At 46.2% G+C, this 18,496-nt stretch overlaps 1 protein-coding gene across 2 annotated transcripts in view; it reads left to right on the forward strand.

The window, feature by feature from the left end:
* Positions 1-18,496, forward strand: part of VPS4A (vacuolar protein sorting 4 homolog A) — a 187,110-nt gene that overhangs the window by 52,386 nt on the left and 116,228 nt on the right. For both annotated transcript variants that reach the window (XM_078670988.1, XM_078670989.1), the window contains exons 2-4: positions 1,768-1,879; positions 9,832-9,976; positions 10,120-10,181. In XM_078670988.1, coding sequence (XP_078527114.1) covers positions 1,768-1,879; positions 9,832-9,976; positions 10,120-10,181 — 319 coding nt within the window. The remainder of the gene's footprint in view (positions 1-1,767; positions 1,880-9,831; positions 9,977-10,119; positions 10,182-18,496) is intronic.

An 18,496-nucleotide genomic window follows, 5' to 3' on the forward strand; every position in this document is an offset into this window, starting at 1 on the left:
GTAATGTCAGGAACAACGCTTAAATCCTTCCAGGATCTCCGAACGAAATATGACATGCCCCGGTCCCAATTTTTTCAATATTTGCAATTCCGCCATGCCATTGCACCGAGCTTGGAAGGTCTGGACTCCCTCCCAGAGTTTAGTCCGTTGGAAGCCAAGATCTTCATGGGAGACTTAGGAGACAAAAAAATATCTTGCATCCATCAGACACTAGTCACACACTGCTCCACAACATTACAGAAGCTCAGAGAGTCATGGGAATGGGATGTAGGGGTCCTGGAGGAGGAGGATTGGTGGGAGGCATTAGAGGCCCCTAGGAGTGCAGCTATAGCGATGCGTCTGCAGCTTATCCAATTCAAATATTTACACAGGATCTACTATTCCAGGGAGAGATTGTGGCGGGCAGGCCTCATTGCATCCCCGGATTGTCTTAGATGTGAGAGGGAGGTGGGGACGTTGATACACACGGTGTGGAGCTGTAGCTCACTGGCCAGATTCTGGAAGGGGGTGTGGGATTGTCTGTCTGAGGTTCTGGGGTGGGAACTCCCAAGCACAGCGCGATTAGGTTTTCTGCATGTGATGGACGAGGTGGGGGGGGGGGAACAGGTATAAGAGGCACCTATTGTTATTAGGCCTGACCCTTGCCTTGCTAAAGCATGGAAAGACCCCCGAGCTCCCTCTGTTCCAGTATGGAAGAAGGGATTAGATTTTTGTATGGGGCTGGAGCAGCCGATCTTTGTAGCCCGTGGCTGCCCACGTAAGCATTATAAGATATGGAAGAGGTGGGCTGATTATAGGGGCCTGTGGCTGGAGCCTCCGTTGGAGAGGGAGGCTGCTGTGGAGATTGTATAAAGAGCCATGATGGAAGATGCATGTATATACTAGATAAAGAACTGATTTGCAGAATAGGGGAGACGGTGTGGTGTGACTGGGGGGGGGTTCTGGGGGGGGGTGGGGTTGGGGGCTAGGGAGAGGGGGGAAGTTGACACTGTTAAGTTTGATACTATTGCCTGACACAAAATGATGTAATGATTGCTAATTCATTGATGCTTTGTAAATGATTGGCAGCCTACTCCGGAGTGCTGCGCTATGCTATGTGTGCAATCTATCATATAAAATCTGTTTAAAAAAAAAAAAGTAGAAAACTTTGAGGTTTGTAATGTGTAATTATAAATACTATTCCTTGCTTACATTTAGAAACGCCTAAAAAGTAGTTTCCATTTCTTTCTTTTATAACACACTAAAATTGGGTTCATTGCCTGAAAGTTTCATTGATAATGGTAAGTGTTGCTTTTTTAGACGTTTTACATAATTGAGACATGCACTTTGAATTATTTGCATATTTAATGGTTCTAACTTATTTTCATATAATAATGAATGTACCTTTTTTAAACGTATAAACACTGTTGAAAATAGAAACTACTACTTTTACTCTATTTAATGGTACTCCATAAATAAATGTCAGAGTGAGAAAATACTGAGCTGACCTGCCAAATATCAGCTGCGAGTGTCTTGACTTAGCCAACATGCCGGCTATAAAATGTATTAAATCTGGCCAATGTTGTTTTATAAGTAACATTGCCTGCAGTTAAACAAGTTTTAATCTTTCATATTTAACTTCTGTTTTGGGAGTCAAAAAGTGTTTTGCCGAGAAGTTGTTTGTAGGAGCACAAGTGTGCGAGTTCAATTGATGTGTTGTAAGTTTATGATTTGACAGGTGTAGAGTGTGATTTCTTTAACAGCCTCCCTCTCTGTATTTGTGTCCAGAAAGCAATTGATCTGGTAACGAAGGCCACAGAGGAGGACAAGGCCAAGAACTATGAGGAGGCACTCAGGCTGTATCAACATGCTGTGGAGTACTTTCTCCATGCCATAAAATGTGAGTGCTGCAGGATTTATTTTCTGCCAGATATTCGTGTTCAACTGTTGACTTGAGAACATAAATGTATGATCTGTTGTAGCACTGAACGCTGAAGGTTGAAGAACCCCCTTCAGCACCAAAGCAGTTTTTGCTCCTGAAATGTGCAGTTATCACTGATTGAGTCTTTGTGACAGGAAAACTAGGTCTCGCCTAGCTATTGCTGTTAAGCAATCGCTATGGCGAGAGATATAGAGGTGCACCAGGAAAGCTTACCAAGAGGGCTTTGGCAGGCGGATTATGGACAGGACATGTGGCCGTGCGCGCGCTTGCCGTTTGCTCCCCGAGCCTCGGCATCAGACTTCAAAGGAATGCCTCCCGCTCCCCTGCCCCCCCCCCCCAGCCACACCAGCCACGTCACAAACCACCATTTGTCTGTGCCTCGCATCATCGCATCAGACTTTCAAAGGCTGCCGCTCACGCTTACATCCTTCTCTTTCCCCTCATTAACAGGCTTATCTCGTCTGCTTTCCTGGAGCGGTCATAAAAGTCATTTTACTTAAAAGCCGCAATGAACTGGTGTTCTCGCTCTAGGCATTCGCTTGTTTTCTATGTCTTATTCCTGCAGACATCGTTTGGTAACAGCAATGAGGAAATTAACGATCAGCTGAAAAGAATGTTGCAATTGACGGAGTTAACATTCTGCAAAGGCTCATATTTGAGTGCATGAATCTTTACCCTAAAATTAGACATGCAGTCTGCGTCCGTTTCTTAATATCTATAAACCTGACATGCCATCTTCAAATTGGACGAGTGTAGAATAACAGGGAAGACTTCAGTGTAACGATGTGTTGCCGGCGCGTTCCTTCCTTCATAGTTAGAAAAATAAACCTCTTAAATAATAGTTTCTGGGCTCCAAGTTTTCAGGAACAGGCGCAGCATTCTGAAGCATTCTTTCACGCATTCGATATGCATCCTGTGTGAAAGTCACTTTATCAGATATGGTGTTAACCTGGCAGGGTTTGGAAAGCAAACCCTGCCGTATTGTCAGATAAAATCTCAACTGCACATGCTTTTCTATTAAGTTAACCACAGCAAAAGTCTCACATATTGCATGTTGATTGTTTGGGCACTATTTTAGTTCATGTTCTCAGACGGTTTTATGTCATCAGGTGCTCTGGGTTACTGTCCTATATCCACCTTTTACTATTCATTGCTTTCTGTTGGGTTAGTCCAATTGATTTAACTGAAATGAATAAACACTACAAGTACCACAATGCATTGTGCTGGTAAATGAAAGCCCCAAAACGTAACATTGTGCCCCAGGCGACATGATGTAGTCTTAATTTTAGTGTATTTGAATCCATTTGGTACTACTGAAGACGTGAACAAATGAAGATATTGGGGAGCCTGGATTTCTGTACTACATAAATCAAAGTGTTTTAGAAGATAACGTGAATTACTACTTTGATCATTGACATTTCTGTTCTAATGGCTTTGTCCTGCTGAGGCACCTTGTGTGTCCTGTCTTTCTAGTTTCCATCCTCTTCATACTGAGTCATGTATTCATGTATGGCCCTAATGCCTCTTTTGTGTTGCTTTGTGGCCCGGGGCACTGTGACTGTAGGGAGAGTTCACAACTATGATGTGCTTTACAGTGTCTGGTGCCGTCTCTTCTTACGCGCCCTGCTCCTGAGAGAAGCTTCGCGAAGCAGCTCTGTTGGCACGCTACAGCACTGCCTCCCGGGCACCCTTTGGTGTTTGCCAGCCTAGCCTGCAGACAAAACGAGTCTCTGTTGTGTTTACTAACAAAGGAGAGAGCAGGGCAGCCAGCTGCACACAAGTGTCAGAGTCGTCCCATGTGGCCGGATCCCTCAGACTCAGGCGCTTAGCTCCCATTGGTCCAGCAGGCACAGTGGCACCGGGACACAGAGCTGAAGGGCTCATTGGATCCTGAAAATTGCCGTTTATTGCTACGCAAGCAACTTCCAAAAGGGGGCATTTTTGTTACTTGTTTTATAATTGTATGTCTAGTGTTGACTAGACTTTGAAGCGCTAGAAGGCCTGCTTTGCACTACTTGGGAACCCAAGGCTAGAGTAACCACACTTTAGTTGTTTTTCTTCTCGGGGTTTGGATTTGTGAGGTGAGACGCCAAAGAATGAGAAGCTTTCTCGTGTTCAACCACTCCGCTCTGCGAGTTTTAACTGCATCAGTGACTGGAGAAGCCTCGCCTGCGGTCTGAGTCAAAATAAACATCGCCCTTTCACTTTCCTATATTATATTTTGTTTAAAAGCGTCCATACACGGTTTGCACACTTCTCACGATTTCCGGTCTCCTTCCCATGCCCCAAATAAAACACAGGGAAACTGTGCTGTTCATCATTGCAGAACGTTTTATCAACAATATGTTTTTATATGTATCCAGCCAGAGACATTTTGGTATGTTGCATCTTTGACCAGGTCCATATGGAGCAATCGTCCTCGCAAGAATGACATCCCAGAGACCAGGGACCCAGGTCAGCTGTGAAACAGCATCCCCCACTCTGCCTCAGTCCGCCTCACTCCACCTCACTGTTCCCTAGGGTGCCTCATTCCACCTTATTGTGCCCCAGGCTCTGTACATGGGCTCAGCTGTGTAACAGCATTACCCACTCTCCCTCATTCTGCCGCAGTGCCACATCATTATTTGCAACATAATTACACTGCACTCAATGCAACATACACTCCAAATACCACTCAGTGCCACATAATTACACGCCACATAATTACACTGCACTCAATGCAATATAGACTCCAAATACCACTCAGTGCCACATCATTATTTGCAACATAATTACACTGCACTCAATGCAACATACACTCCAAATACCACTCAGTGCCACATAATTACACGCCACATAATTACACTGCACTCAATGCAATATAGACTCCAAATACCACTCAGTGCCACATCATTATTTGCAACATAATTACACTGCACTCAATGCAACATACACTCCAAATACCACTCAGTGCCACATAATTACACGCCACATAATTACACTGCACTCAATGCAACATACACTCCAAATACCACTCAGTGCCACATAATTACACGCCACATAATTACACTGCACTCAATGCAACATACACTCCAAATACCACTCAGTGCCACATAATTACACTGCACTCAATGCAACATACACTCCAAACACCACTCAGTGCCACATATTTACACTGCACTCAATGCAACATACACTCCAAATACCACTCAGTGCCACATATTTACACGCCACATAATTACACTGCACTCAATGCAACATACACTCCAAATACCACTCAGTGCCACATAATTACACGCCACATAATTACACTGCACTCAATGAAACATACACTCCAAATACCAGTCAGTGCCACGTAATTACACGCCACATACTTACACTCTACTCAATGCAACATAAATACACTTCACATAATATCACTCAGTGCCACATAACTACACCACATAATTACACTCTACTCAAATCAACATACACTCCACACAATACCACTCAGTGCCACATACTTATATGCTACATAATTACACTCTATTCAATGCAACATAAATACAATCCACATAATATCACTCAGTGCCACATATTTACACACCACGTAATTACACTCTACTCAATGCCACATAAATACACTCCACATAACACTGTGCCACATAATTACATGCCACATAATTACACCTTACTCAATGCAACATAAATGCACTCCAGATAATACCACTCAGTGTGACATAGTTACACACCGTATAATACCAGTACCACATAATTACATGTCACATATTTACACTGTATTCAGTGCAACATAAATACACTCCGAATACCACTCAGTACTACATAATTACACACCACATAATTACTCTCTACTTAATGCAACATAAATACACTCCGCATAATACCACTCCATGCCACATAATAACATACCACATAATTGCACTGACCTCGATGTAACATAAATGCACGCCTTTGGGTCACGTTCGCGCTATATAGGGAGTGGAAAAAGCTGGATATGAACCTTCTAAAGGATACCCTAGATTTGCAACCACCGTGCGTAGTTCGAGATTCGGACGACATGGAAACAGTGTCACTCAAGTTACACTCGTGGCTTACGGAGGCGATTGATACCGGTCTGCCTATGTCACAGAAAAAAAGTCAACGCCCACAAACCCCCGGCACTGTGGTTTAATGAATCACTAAAAGTGGAGAAATCCAAATGCAAACGGTTGGAACGCATCTGGAGGAAAGACTACTCCCCAGAAGCTGGGTTCACGTACAGGAATGAACTAAAGGAATATCATAAAGCCTGTACGACAACTAGAGCTGGCTACGTTGCCAGGACCATCTATGAGGCAACAAATAAATCTAAAGTATTGTTTAATTTAGTCAAAGATCTAGCGGGCTCCCAAACGATTGCTAGACCACCGCCTTTGAGCAGTGATCAATGCGATGAACTTGCCTGTTTCTTCACTAAGAAGATTGATACTATTTATTTGGACATAGCAAATCAGTGTCAGGTACCCAATGCCAATAATATCGATCTGGGCACCTCTTTCCAACCTTGTCTGATTTATGAGCCCCTTAACTCCTGGCCTTAGATTAATGTGCAAGGCCTGAGAGATAGCTTAGGCAAATTAAAATCTGGATCACCAGCTGATCCACTCCCAATCTCAGTACTCAAACTCTTGGACATCCCTCAGCTCTCTGTGATTTGTAGTGCTCTTAATAGGTCGCTACAAAATGCCAGTGTGGAAACATGCCATGGTAACACCACTGTTAAAAAAACCTTTAGCAGATCCTAAGATTCTTGCCAATTTCCGACCGATTTCCCTCCTGCCTGCTTTCTCCAAAATTTTGGAGCGACATATTCATTACCACCTCGCCCAGTTTACGGAAACAAATGCTATACTCCCCCCTTCCCAATCAGGCTTCCGTCCAGGCTTCTCCACTGAGACAACATTGTTGGGCGTCACAGAAAATCTACGCCACATGTTGGACAGAGGTGACACAGCTGCGCTGATTCTTCTTGATCTCAGCGCAGTATTTGACACCATTTCTCATACAATACTACTAAAGTCCCTCTCTGAAATAGGCATTAGTGGTCTAGCCCTGGACTGGATTGCATCCTTCTTAACTCAGCGAACCTTCCAATTCTTCTCCAATATGGCCTCTTCTAATACTCATCCATCCCTATATGGAGTGCCTCAAGGATCGGTACTTAGCCCTTTGCTTTTTAATTTTTTTGTAGCTCCACTTGCACAGATTGCCGAACGAGAAGGTCTGACAATGTTTACGTATGCAGATGATTCTCAAATCACTTTTTCACTGTCAAACTCTAATCATGCCTCTACCTCCCTCCTTCAATCGGGTCTCAGGAAAATTGCTAAATGGATGAGTGATAATTTGCTCAAACTTAATGGTGGAAAAACGGAAGTCCTTGTGCTGGGTCCGAAACAGGAACTTTGGAGTCCCAGACATTGGCCATCTGAAATGGGAGCCCTCCCCATTCCATCTAATCAGGTGCGAAATTTGGGGATGACCATTGACAGAGGCCTAACCATGCAGCCCCAGGTTAGGAAACTAACAGCCATTTGCTTCACCATCTTGCGCTGGCTAAAGAAAATCATTTGGATGCTGCCAGAAGACACCCGTAAGTGAGTAATCAATGCCCTGATTACCTCAAGGTTAGATTATGGTAATGTTCTTTACTTAGGGGCGTCACAGGCGGTCATTAGACGCCTTCAGCTTGTCCAAAATGCCGCCGTGAGGCTGCTATGCAATTGTCATAGAACGGAACATATATCAGGACATCTCCGTTCTTTACATTGGCTGAGGGTTGAAAGTAGAATCAAGTTTAAAACTCTCAGCTATATGCATAAAATAAAATGGAGTACTGCCCCAAGATACCTACAATCTTTGGTGCATACGTATACTCCTGCGCGTTGTTTGCGTTCCTCTTCTCATGGCCTTTTTAGCCTGCCTAAGATCCGACTTTCCAGAATAGGAGGCAGGTCCTTCTCGCTATTGGGCCCGAAGTTGTGGAATTCTCTCCCTCTGACTATCCGAATGGAAGCCAGCTATGTTCGCTTTTGCAAAGCCATCAAGACCTGGCTATTTGACCAATAATTCCCCCTGTTTTTGCATAATAGTAATTCTTTAGCTCTTTGCTCACTGTCTCGTTAGCGCCGGGAAACCCTTTTGGGTAGCTGTCGCGCTCTAAAAGCTTAATAAATAAATAAATAGAAAAAAACAAAAAAAAATCATCTGCAGTGCAATAGGTCTTGCATTACTGAATGTTTGAGCTACTGGTGTTGCATTATTATTAGCAATGCCAATAGCTCAAACTTTTATAATGCGAGACCTATTGCATTACAAATGCTTGTTTAGTAAAGCGTGGCACTATTTCCTGAATGTTTTATTACACAATGAATTGGTGCATTTTGCACCAATGGGGTTTGGTCCTTTGAATGAAATAGTAAGAAATGTGATTCTGACTGGCTTAGACCTCTTTCTCAAATCCACACTTCAAATTTCTCCAGAAGATAAGGTAGCTAGATCAGTTGACTCACCTGCTGTTGGCTGTTAGTTGACCTGTGACAGTATCCTTGTTATAATGTGCAATATATCCAAGTGGACATCTCTATAGCCCAGGTTTCTGTGCACCCATTTCCTACCAAGGGTTGTTGCAAATTTAACTTACCAGGTCAAAGCTATGCTGCTTTTCTAAGGGAGCCAGATGGTTGTGTTAGCATGAGGAATGTCTGAGATATTCATGATTAATTAGAACATAGAATATGGAGGGCATTTGTGTTACATCATGGTTGCATAGAACGTGGACTGATGTTAATTGATGCTCTCATCATTATGTATATACTGCAGTGGCTGGGTTTTATTTAATTTATTAGGAATGGGAAAACAGATACCAAAAAACACATTTCGCAAAACGTAGACTCGGAATCAGGTGAGTAAAATCTGAATCTATCTCCAAAGAACTGTCCTGGTTGTAAAGCGAATATAGAAAATGAACTGCGTGTCCTATTCTTTTGTACGGCTTATGTAAAGGCCAGGAAAAAGTGGATCATTCCTATCTGTAAGAACTTGGGCATGAACCAGTTTATGCAAGCACACAGAATTTTCAAGACTGATTTGTCCCCAGTAATTGTGTTTGCAGTCACGATATATCTAGGAGCAATGTGGAACATTAGAAGGAATCTAGTGAAGAATGATTAAAATTGGTCTTGGCTTAGATATCCACCTAGCTGCTTGGGGTTAGGACAAATACCTCCACAGAGACTCCTAATTGAATGCACACGTAATTTTCCCAAGCAGATTGCATCTGTTGATACATGATGCATTCTATTTTAGTGTATTTTAGGTTACAGCTTTTGTATTCCATTCTCCTGGACAGACGCAAATTCCAATTTCTCTTTTTATATTTGTTTTTAAAGAAATGTATTTATTGCGATATGTGTGTAAATAATTGTGTGCTCTTTTAGGACAACATTGTCGAAATAAAGATATTCTGACTGACTGAAAATCTGAATCTTTAAAAAAAAATCCACACAAATATCTACACCTTACACCTTAATTCACTATAAAGCACTTAGCCCAGATATCCTAGGACTGAGGTGAGAACTTTAAAATATTACAGACCTGAAAATGTGCAAAGTGATCTTGCCTGGATTTAGGAATTAAGTAAAGGTCGATATTATTTGTAAGGAGATATTTATGTAGGGTTGAGTTTTTAGAAGTCAACATTTGTGCAGTCTGTTTTCACAAATCTTCCTATTTGGCTTTCTGATTATTAGATAAATAATATAATTGAATTGTTTATTTTTGTGTGGGCACTATAACAGGACTCTGTATATGACAGGGATGGAATTATTGGTGCTAAAGATAGATGGTAGCTATCCCTCAATATTGATTCAGTGTTTGTGGGACTCTTACAGATGAAGCGCACAGTGACAAGGCGAAAGAAAGCATTCGTGGAAAGTGTGTGCAGTATCTGGACCGTGCTGAGAAGCTGAAAGATTATTTAAAAAATAAAGATAAACAGAGCAAAAAGCCAGTTAAAGAATCTCAGAATGATAAAGGGTAAGTGAGGGTGGTTTGAACACTGTTTTCCTTGATTTTACAATTTTGTGGACTAATGATCATTTTGCATTTGGTACCCTAGTCTATAATCTATTCTACACTGTGTAATTTGTTTATCAGATTTCTGTGTTTTTGTTTCACAGGAGTGACAGCGATAGTGAAGGAGAAAATCCAGAGAGGAAGAAGTTGCAGGATCAGCTGATGGGTAAGTGTTTATATACCTAAGCACTATCTGTTTGCGTTGTAGTGATCATCGCCTATGAAACTGACTTGTTAAAATGATGTAGTCCTGGACAGCCATCTCATTTACCAAGTATTCTTCCAAAGACCTATTTTCGTGAATTCTAACATTACCACTTTACTGCTCTTTACAAATGGGCCAGTCTCTGTAGAGTCATTGCATCCTTATCAACAACTACGGTGTCCATTCCCGTTCACAGGAATCTGTTTTTATCACCAATGCGTTCCACAGTCCTTGCAGTCACTGCTTCTTCACCAAACCTTCCCCAAATCCTCTCAGCTCTGCTTCATCACCAAATTTTCCCCAGTATTCTTCGGTACCGTCTTCATCACCACGTCTTCCCTAAATCTTAACTACCTGTACTTCATCACTAAATCTGCCTCCGGATCTTACATCCCAAATCATTAGGAAATCTCCTCAATTCCTTGTAACATCTGCTTGTTATCACCAAATGTTTCCTAATTCCATGTAGACTTCACCACCAAATCCTCAAAACCAAATCTTTATCACAGAATCTCCCCCTACTGCATTCGGACTCTGCTTTATGACTAAATGTATCTAGATTCCTTGCTTAATCAGAAAAAAGATCTCCTGCCCCAGTTCCCTCCAGTCGTTGCTTCATCACAAAACCTTCTGGAAATTTCTGCAGTTACTGCAGTTCATTAACAAATCTTCTCTTACTTAAAGTTGCTGCTTCATCAGTAAACCCTACCCAGTTGCTTACAGCGCTTATTTAACCACAAACCACCATGCAGTGGCTGCCTACTCACTTAACAGGCTTCCGGCCCTTTGATATGCTGACCAGGGCCTCTCCAGCCAGTGGAGTTGTCTGCCCCCATTAACTAAGCCCCACTTTTGGTGGCAAGGTTGGCCGGAAAATTAGTAGTCAGGAGATGTGTATCCCCTCTCTGCCAGGACCACCCCTAAGGTGCCCAGGACAAGGTGACCACTTCTTTAGAAAATGCTCCATCTTGAATGCGAAAATCCTACCCAATCAGGTTAGGAGGGTTCCCCCTCCCCAAAGGGAGTGGACATTCAAAGGGTGTAGTCACCCTAAAGGCAAGTAGCTCATTAGCTACCAACTGCCAGTACCTGTAACACCTCTAAATTCATTTTTCGGGCCCTCCCTGAACCTTGATCCTCAAATTCCCACAACCTAAGAAGAAGACAGACGAAGAGGACACTGTGCAGCACAGCAAGAAGACACCCACTGTTTTGATCCCAGCCCTACAGGCCAGTGTCTCCTGCTTTGCGAGCCTGCAAAGAACCAACACATGTCCCATGGCCAGCGACTTCCAAGAACCCCAGGAGCACTGCCACTCTGCGGATCTCCTGCCCAAGCTCACTCTGCATCCGATGCCTGCGGCCTGAGTCTGAGCGGCTTACCTGCCCAGTAATGTCTTCCCAGCGATCCAGATTCCACTTCATCAGTGGCTGACCTCCCCTGGACCACACTAAGGGCCTCATGTAGGTAAATAGTATTTACCAATTCGTAAATATCGAATTTTACCGATTCGGTATTTACGAATCGGTAAATGCTATATAGCTAAAAAATCTGTAAAAATTACCGAATCGTTAAGATTCGGTATTTACCGAATCGGTATTTACCGATTCGGTAATTGCCATTCATTCCTATGGGCCTGAAGGCCCATAGGAATGAATGTCAATTACCGAATCGGTAAATACCGATTCGGTAAAAGGGGGAAAACATTGAAGGGTGGCAGGGTGTCACTTTGACACCCTGTTGCACCCCTCAATTGTTTATGGGTGCACATGTTGCAGACATACATGCCTTATGGGCATGTATGTCTGCAACATGGCACTGAAGCAATTTGCATTAAATTGCTTTTTGGGGGGGTTTCGTTATTTACCACCAACTTCTAGTTGATGGTAAATAACGAATCCTAACATGGGATAAGCACTCATTTAAGTGCTCCCTACATTAGGAATTCGGTAATTTACCGAATCGGTATTTAAGAAATCGGTAAATTACCGATTCCTTAAATTACCGATTCGGTAAATTACCGAATCCATAATTTCGGCCCCCTACATAAGAAAAGCCCCTTACCAGTCGGTAATGGCCAAAATTCGTTAATTTCGGCCGTTACCGACCGGTAATGAGCCACCTACATCTGGCCCTAAGTCACCTGTAGTCTCAACACGAAGGCTCCCCCTCAAGAAAATCCTATACCAAAAGGTACCCCTGCATCCTCAGCCCTCCGGCCTTGGAGAGCCCAACGACGGTGCCTCGACCTTCCCCTAAACTTCAACTTAGCTGTCTAGCCGGTGGTCACCTTCATCCAGCCTCCTGGTCGAGCCTGTAGCCTCTTGGTGCGATCGAGATTCCCCATTGAAGCACATTGGGCGCCCAATGCTGAATTTGCACCCTGTGCTGCTGGTGGTGTAGCTTTGGTGCTGCCCTGTGCCTCCCGTGCTAATCTTAACCCCCGGGGCCTGTGCCCTGAAACCACAGGTACCTACCAACAAACCGTACCTCTCCGAGGTGCCCCAGCCCCGATTGATTTACACTGGGCCAAGTGACCCCTTGCACCGGCCGCCCTGTGCTGCTGGTGGTGCAGTACTTACCTTAAATGAAACCTTGCCTAATGTCCGTCTAAATCCCCGAAGCCTGGGAAGAGTAAGGCGTGTTCTTACCTGTTAATGCATATAACTATGTTCCTCCCAAAGCATTGCTTTGCATTTACAAATCTACCGTCTATCTATTTCCATTTCAAAGTTATACTGTTCTTTTTTTTTTTTTTTTTTTTAATTTTTTAATTTTGAAATCTATTTTTATTGTTGCATCAGTAGGAATCAACAACGATATACTCAGCAGCCGGCAGGGCGTCAACATTCCGCTTCTGTCCGGTGTTTACGCAACTTTTCAGTTCCACAGATATTAGTTCGTCAAATATAGCTACAGCATGAACACATTAACCATATATCAAACAAGCAGCTTACCTCCCCCTCTCCCCCCACTCCCCAGGACCCACCGCCGTTACTACCGATCACGGGTTTCCATTATCTCTCTCACTATAGCAAGGTTAGTTGATCTTCACATTGCCCACGTTGTTGTTTCTGACAAATCCACAGTGTCCCGGACCCTCCTACTCCTCAGTTGTCTCCCTCATTGGCCCCCCTCCAATCCATGGTATTGTCTCCATTTAGCCCACACTCTCCGAAACTTTTTGGGGCACCCCTAGCCCTACAGGTCACTCTTTCTGCGGCCATATAGAGGTCCAAGCCCTTCCTCCATTCCTCAATGTCAGGTATTTCCGCCGCACCCCAATATTTTGCAATGTCTCTCTTTGCCACCACCAAGGCGAGTACCAAGAAGATAATCGGGGGGCGCGGCAGGTCTACCTCGGTTGTCATACCCAATAACGCTAATTTAGGGTCGCGTGTCAAGCTCACTCCCAGGACCTCCTCTAGTTCCGTGAATATGTGACCCCAGTATGTTTGTATAGTATCGCATGCCCACATCGTGTGAAAGAAATCTCCTCGTTGGTTGTGGCACCTAAGGCATGCCGGGTCTGTTATTCTCCCCATTTTAAGGAGGCGCACCCTGTCAAAATAGGTCCTGTGTAATACATTCAGTTGAATGAGGCGTAGCCTTGATTTTATTGCCACCTCACGAGGATGCATTAATATAATCTCCCAGTCCAGGTCTTCCATTTCCCCCACGTCAGCCTCCCATACTCTCCGGAGCCCTGCCAAGGTGCCTAACATGTGGTTCGTCAGGGTTTTATACGTGAGGGATACCACCCTTTCCATGACCCGCTCTTGAAGTAGCCTGCCCTCCAATGGCGCATATTCCGGAATATCCGTGAGCGTGATGTTTTGTGCCCTCCATGCATGTTTCAATTGTGCGTATTTGTAGAATTGAGTGTTGTGCAACCCAAATTCGTGTCTAAGCATCTGAAAAGACTTCAGCTCACCCCTTGCAACCACATCCCCAATTGTGGAGATTCCTATATCATCCCACCTCTGAAAGCCACATAGCTTACCGAGCTCTCTCAACCATTGGCAGTGCCATAGCGGCGTCTGTCGGGTAGGCTTCATGTCCCATCCCATGCGTCTCGTAGCCCTGTTCCAAGCGTTCAGGGTGATCACCGTGGCCGGCAGGAGCAATGCCCGTACCGTCCCCCCGTATAGGTAGTACAATAGATTTCTGGTTGACATTTTAAATCTTTCCAGAGCATAAGTCGGGTGGTCCGCTGATACGTGTAGCCAGTCATTGATTAGGGCAAGGTGTTCCGCCCAGTAGTATGCCTCCAGGTTGGGAAGTGAAATCCCTCCGTTGTACTGATGGCGCTGTAGGGTCGACAGGGCCACTCTTGGTTGTTTTCCCAGCCACAGGAACGCCCGGAGGTCCGCATGGATTTTAGTTATAGTTTTGGCTGGTAGCTGGTAGTACTCGTTTTGGAGCGCGTACAGGAACTTTGGCAGGATAATCATCTTGTATATCGCCGCCCGGCCTAATAAGGTGAGCGGTAGTTGTCGCCACCTAGTCATCTCTGTCGTTGCGCTATCCATGATTCGTTTTATATTCTTACTAAATGAAAGGTGCCTATCTAGGGTGATGTAGATACCCAGGTATTGGAAGCCCTCTGGGGTATGTAGCAGTTGCTCCGGGAGGCACTCCCCCCGTTCCAGACCCCGTGGGTCATAGAGGACCGATTTGTGCCAGTTAATAGTATGGCCTGCCCTAGCCCAAAGCCGTCCAATTCCCTGAATAACTCCGGAATTGTCGTTTCCGGCTCAGTGATGTACAATAGCACGTCGTCTGCGTACAGGGATATTTTTTCCTGTGTGGAGTTGGAGTCTTCCCACGAAAATCCCCGGATCCCCGGATTCTGCCTGATCCTTATCGCTAGAATTTCTATGGTGAGCGTAAACAGAAGGGGGGATAGTGGGCACCCCTTGCGCGTGCCTCTGCCGATCTGAAATTCGCGGGACAACCTCCCGTTGACCCGAATCCGGGCCCTCGGGGTTGTGTATAGGAGCACCCACTTCTGGAACTTGGGGCCGAACCCAAATTTCCGTAGTGCCGCCATTAGGAACGGCCAGTGTACCGCGTCGAATGCCTTCTCCGCGTCGAGGGAGAGGAACCAATGGGGCTCACTCCTCCCTTTAACTTCCTGTAGCCAATTGTGTGTGCGGCGGAGGTTCAACTTGGTCGCCCTATCCGGCAAGAACCCCGACTGATCCATATGTACGAGGTCAGTTATGACTGACCGCAGACGTCCCGCTAGTATAGTGGCCAAGATCTTTACCTCCATATTTAGGAGAGATATGGGGCGGTATGAGGCACACTCCTCCCTCGGCTTGCCTTCCTTATAAATCGGGACTATCGTGGCCAAAGTGAGGTCTGGCGGTAAGCGCCCCTCCTGGAACGCCTCCAAGAAGAGGGTTTTCAAGTGGCGCGTCAATAGATCCGCCGCCCTCTTGAAAAATTCCGCCGGAAAGCCATTCGGCCCGGGCGTTTTCCCCGGCTTCAGGGAGGCTATGGCGTCTGCTATTTTCTCCAGAGTCACCTCCGCCTCCAAAGCCGCACTGGCCTCGGGGGACAGTACCGGCAGCTCCGTGTCACCTATATAGTGTTGTGCATCGTCACCCGTGCCCAGGTCTCTGGCCTCATAGAAACGTTCGAAGTAGGACGCAAATGCCTCTGCTATGGCCTCATCTGTGTGCATCTGTCTACCATCTACCGCTGTGATCTGTTCCACCCATCTTGCCGCCCTTTCTTTCCTGCCAAGCCATGCAAGTAGTTTGCCGGACTTGTCCCCCACATCGTATAACCGGTGGAGGGTTGCCAATGACTGAGTTCGTGCCTCATCGGAGGCCACTTCCCTGTAGCGTCGTTGTGTATCAAGCAATCGTCTGAGTGACCCTGCTGTTGGTATTCCGCCTCGAGGGCCAAGATAGACGTTTCCAGGTTAGACACCTCGGCTTGTCGTGCCCGTCGTGCCTCCCCCAGTCTGCTCTGTATTCGATCCCTCAGTACCGGCTTCAGTCCCTCCCAGAAGGTGACCCCTGAGTCGACAGTCCCCTCATTTTCAGCCACGTAAACCCTGATGTCAGCCCTGATGCCACGCAGAATTTCCGGTGTTTGGAGGTCCCAGGCCGCTAGGCGCTATTCAGCCCTCCCCCCTCTCCTTTCCCGTCCCAACTGTACATAGAACGGAGAGTGGTCCGAGATGCCCCTCGCTTTATATTCTGCCAGGTCACTCGAGGTTAGATCCTGTCTAGATGTGAATATGTAGTCTATCCTTGAAAAGACCCTGTGCGCCCCTGAGTAGTACGAGTAGGCTGCTTGCGTAGGGTGGAGCCACCTCCAGACATCAGTTAGTCCTATGACTTTCATTTGTCGTGCTAGTGCCGAACAAGTACCCCCTTTGCGCGCAGTCCCTGTACGGTCCTGCGCTTCACACATGACATCATTAAAGTCACCACCCACTATCTGAATTGAATCCGCTGTATCAATGAGAATGGAGGTAATGGCTTTGAGGGTACACGCCTCGAGTTTCGGCGGTGCGTATACCGAAATGATAGTGTACCTACTTCTCTTCCATGTCCCCTGCACCCCCGCATATGTCCCTTGTGGATCCAGCCATGTGCGGGTGATACTGAATGGGGCCGTTTTTTTAACGAGAACCGCCACCCCTCTGGCATGCGCCAGTGCCACGCAGCGTCCCCTTGTTATAAACGCGCAGTTATTGCCCCTGAGGTGGGTCTCCTGCAGTAGGACGATATCTGGTGCGACTCTCTTGATGTAGGCATTCACCAGCCCCCTCTTGATCTTTGACCCTAGGCCATTGACATTCCACGTCAAGACGGTGACTCACTGGTCACCCATGTGTGAGATATTTAATGTACTTGCCATCGTGTAATGCGATTTTCTGTATTGGTAGGTCTCTGTGTTAGAAGAGTGGTGTGATGCATCAAGGTATACTGCTGCTGCCCGCTAACTACCCTTCCCCTTCCCCCCCTGTCCCTCTCTGGCCCCAACTCGAGAGACATCAGAAACTGACCCACCCCCCTCCCCACCTCCCTCCCCTTCCAGTCATGGACCAAACTATCCATGGGAGAAGGCCTGTCGCCCTCCCACACATCCCTCCCATCACAAACCAATAACCACTACTAGAAACTCAATAAACCATGAAGGGCGTGTCAACTTGCGTGCTCCCTGTTGTCGAGCTGCAATCTCCTTGATCCCCGAACACCATTGTTCATGAGTGCGAGTCCTGCGTGTCCATGGTAGACCCCTGCCCCGAGGAGTCCTGTTCCAACTGCTGGATTTCTTTGACCAGCGGGTGTACCGAATCACCCACTGTATCGTCCTCCTCTCCTCCGGATGTGCGGCCCTCTGTGTCCTCACCTTCGTCCCCTTCCGAACGGATTCCATTCCGCAGACCACTGAACCTGGAGCCCGCCACAGAGTCATTTCCTGGGGATGCCGATCTGCGTCCTCGCCTGTCTTCCGTGCCACGGGTTCGGTACGGTGTCGCCGGGGTCCGTGTCTTTGTCCTCCGTGGTCTCCGCCTCTGTGGTTTCGGCAGCTCCCAGCGCGGTCTTTCCCGCAGTGATCTATCCAGCGCTTCCCGGCCCGCTGATTCTCTACTATTCAGGATAGGGCGTTCCTCCAGCCACTGCCATGCGTCCTCTGGGTGTGCGAAGAAGATGGACTTGTCCTTGTAGAGCACCTTGAGTTTGGCGGGGAAGAGGAGCATGTACTTAATGTCTAAGGACCTCAGTTTTGCCGTCACTGAGTCGAATGAGCGGCGCTGTTTCGAGACTTCCTGGCTGTAATCCGGGAAAATCATTATGGTAGTATTCTCCCAACGGATCTCCCCCAGTTTCCTGGCTTCTCGTAAGATCAAGTCTCTATCCGCATAGTTCAAGAAGCGTGCTATTACTGGCCTCGGTCTTGCCCCCTCCGGAGGTTTTGGCCAGAAGGGTCCTGTGTGCCCTCTCAATGATGAAGCACGGGGAGAACTGGGCAGCTGGGAAGGTGGTTTTCAACCAGGCGTGGAGGAAGGAGGACATGTTCTTTCCCTCGATTCCTTCCCGAAAGCCCACAAAGCGAAGGTTGTTGCGTCTCGATCTATTTTCCGCATCGTCCACCTTCCACATCAGCTGACGGTGGGAGTCCTGCAGCTCCGCCATGTCCTTCTTCAGCGCCGAGATCGATGCATCATTGTCGGTTATTCTAGTTTCCGTCGCCGCCACCCTGTCCGTCAGGTTCCGGAAATCCTGCCTCAGCAGCGTCACCTCGG

This window comes from Lissotriton helveticus, chromosome 12 (assembly GCF_964261635.1).
Source record: "Lissotriton helveticus chromosome 12, aLisHel1.1, whole genome shotgun sequence".
Classification (NCBI taxonomy): Eukaryota; Metazoa; Chordata; class Amphibia; order Caudata; family Salamandridae; genus Lissotriton; species Lissotriton helveticus.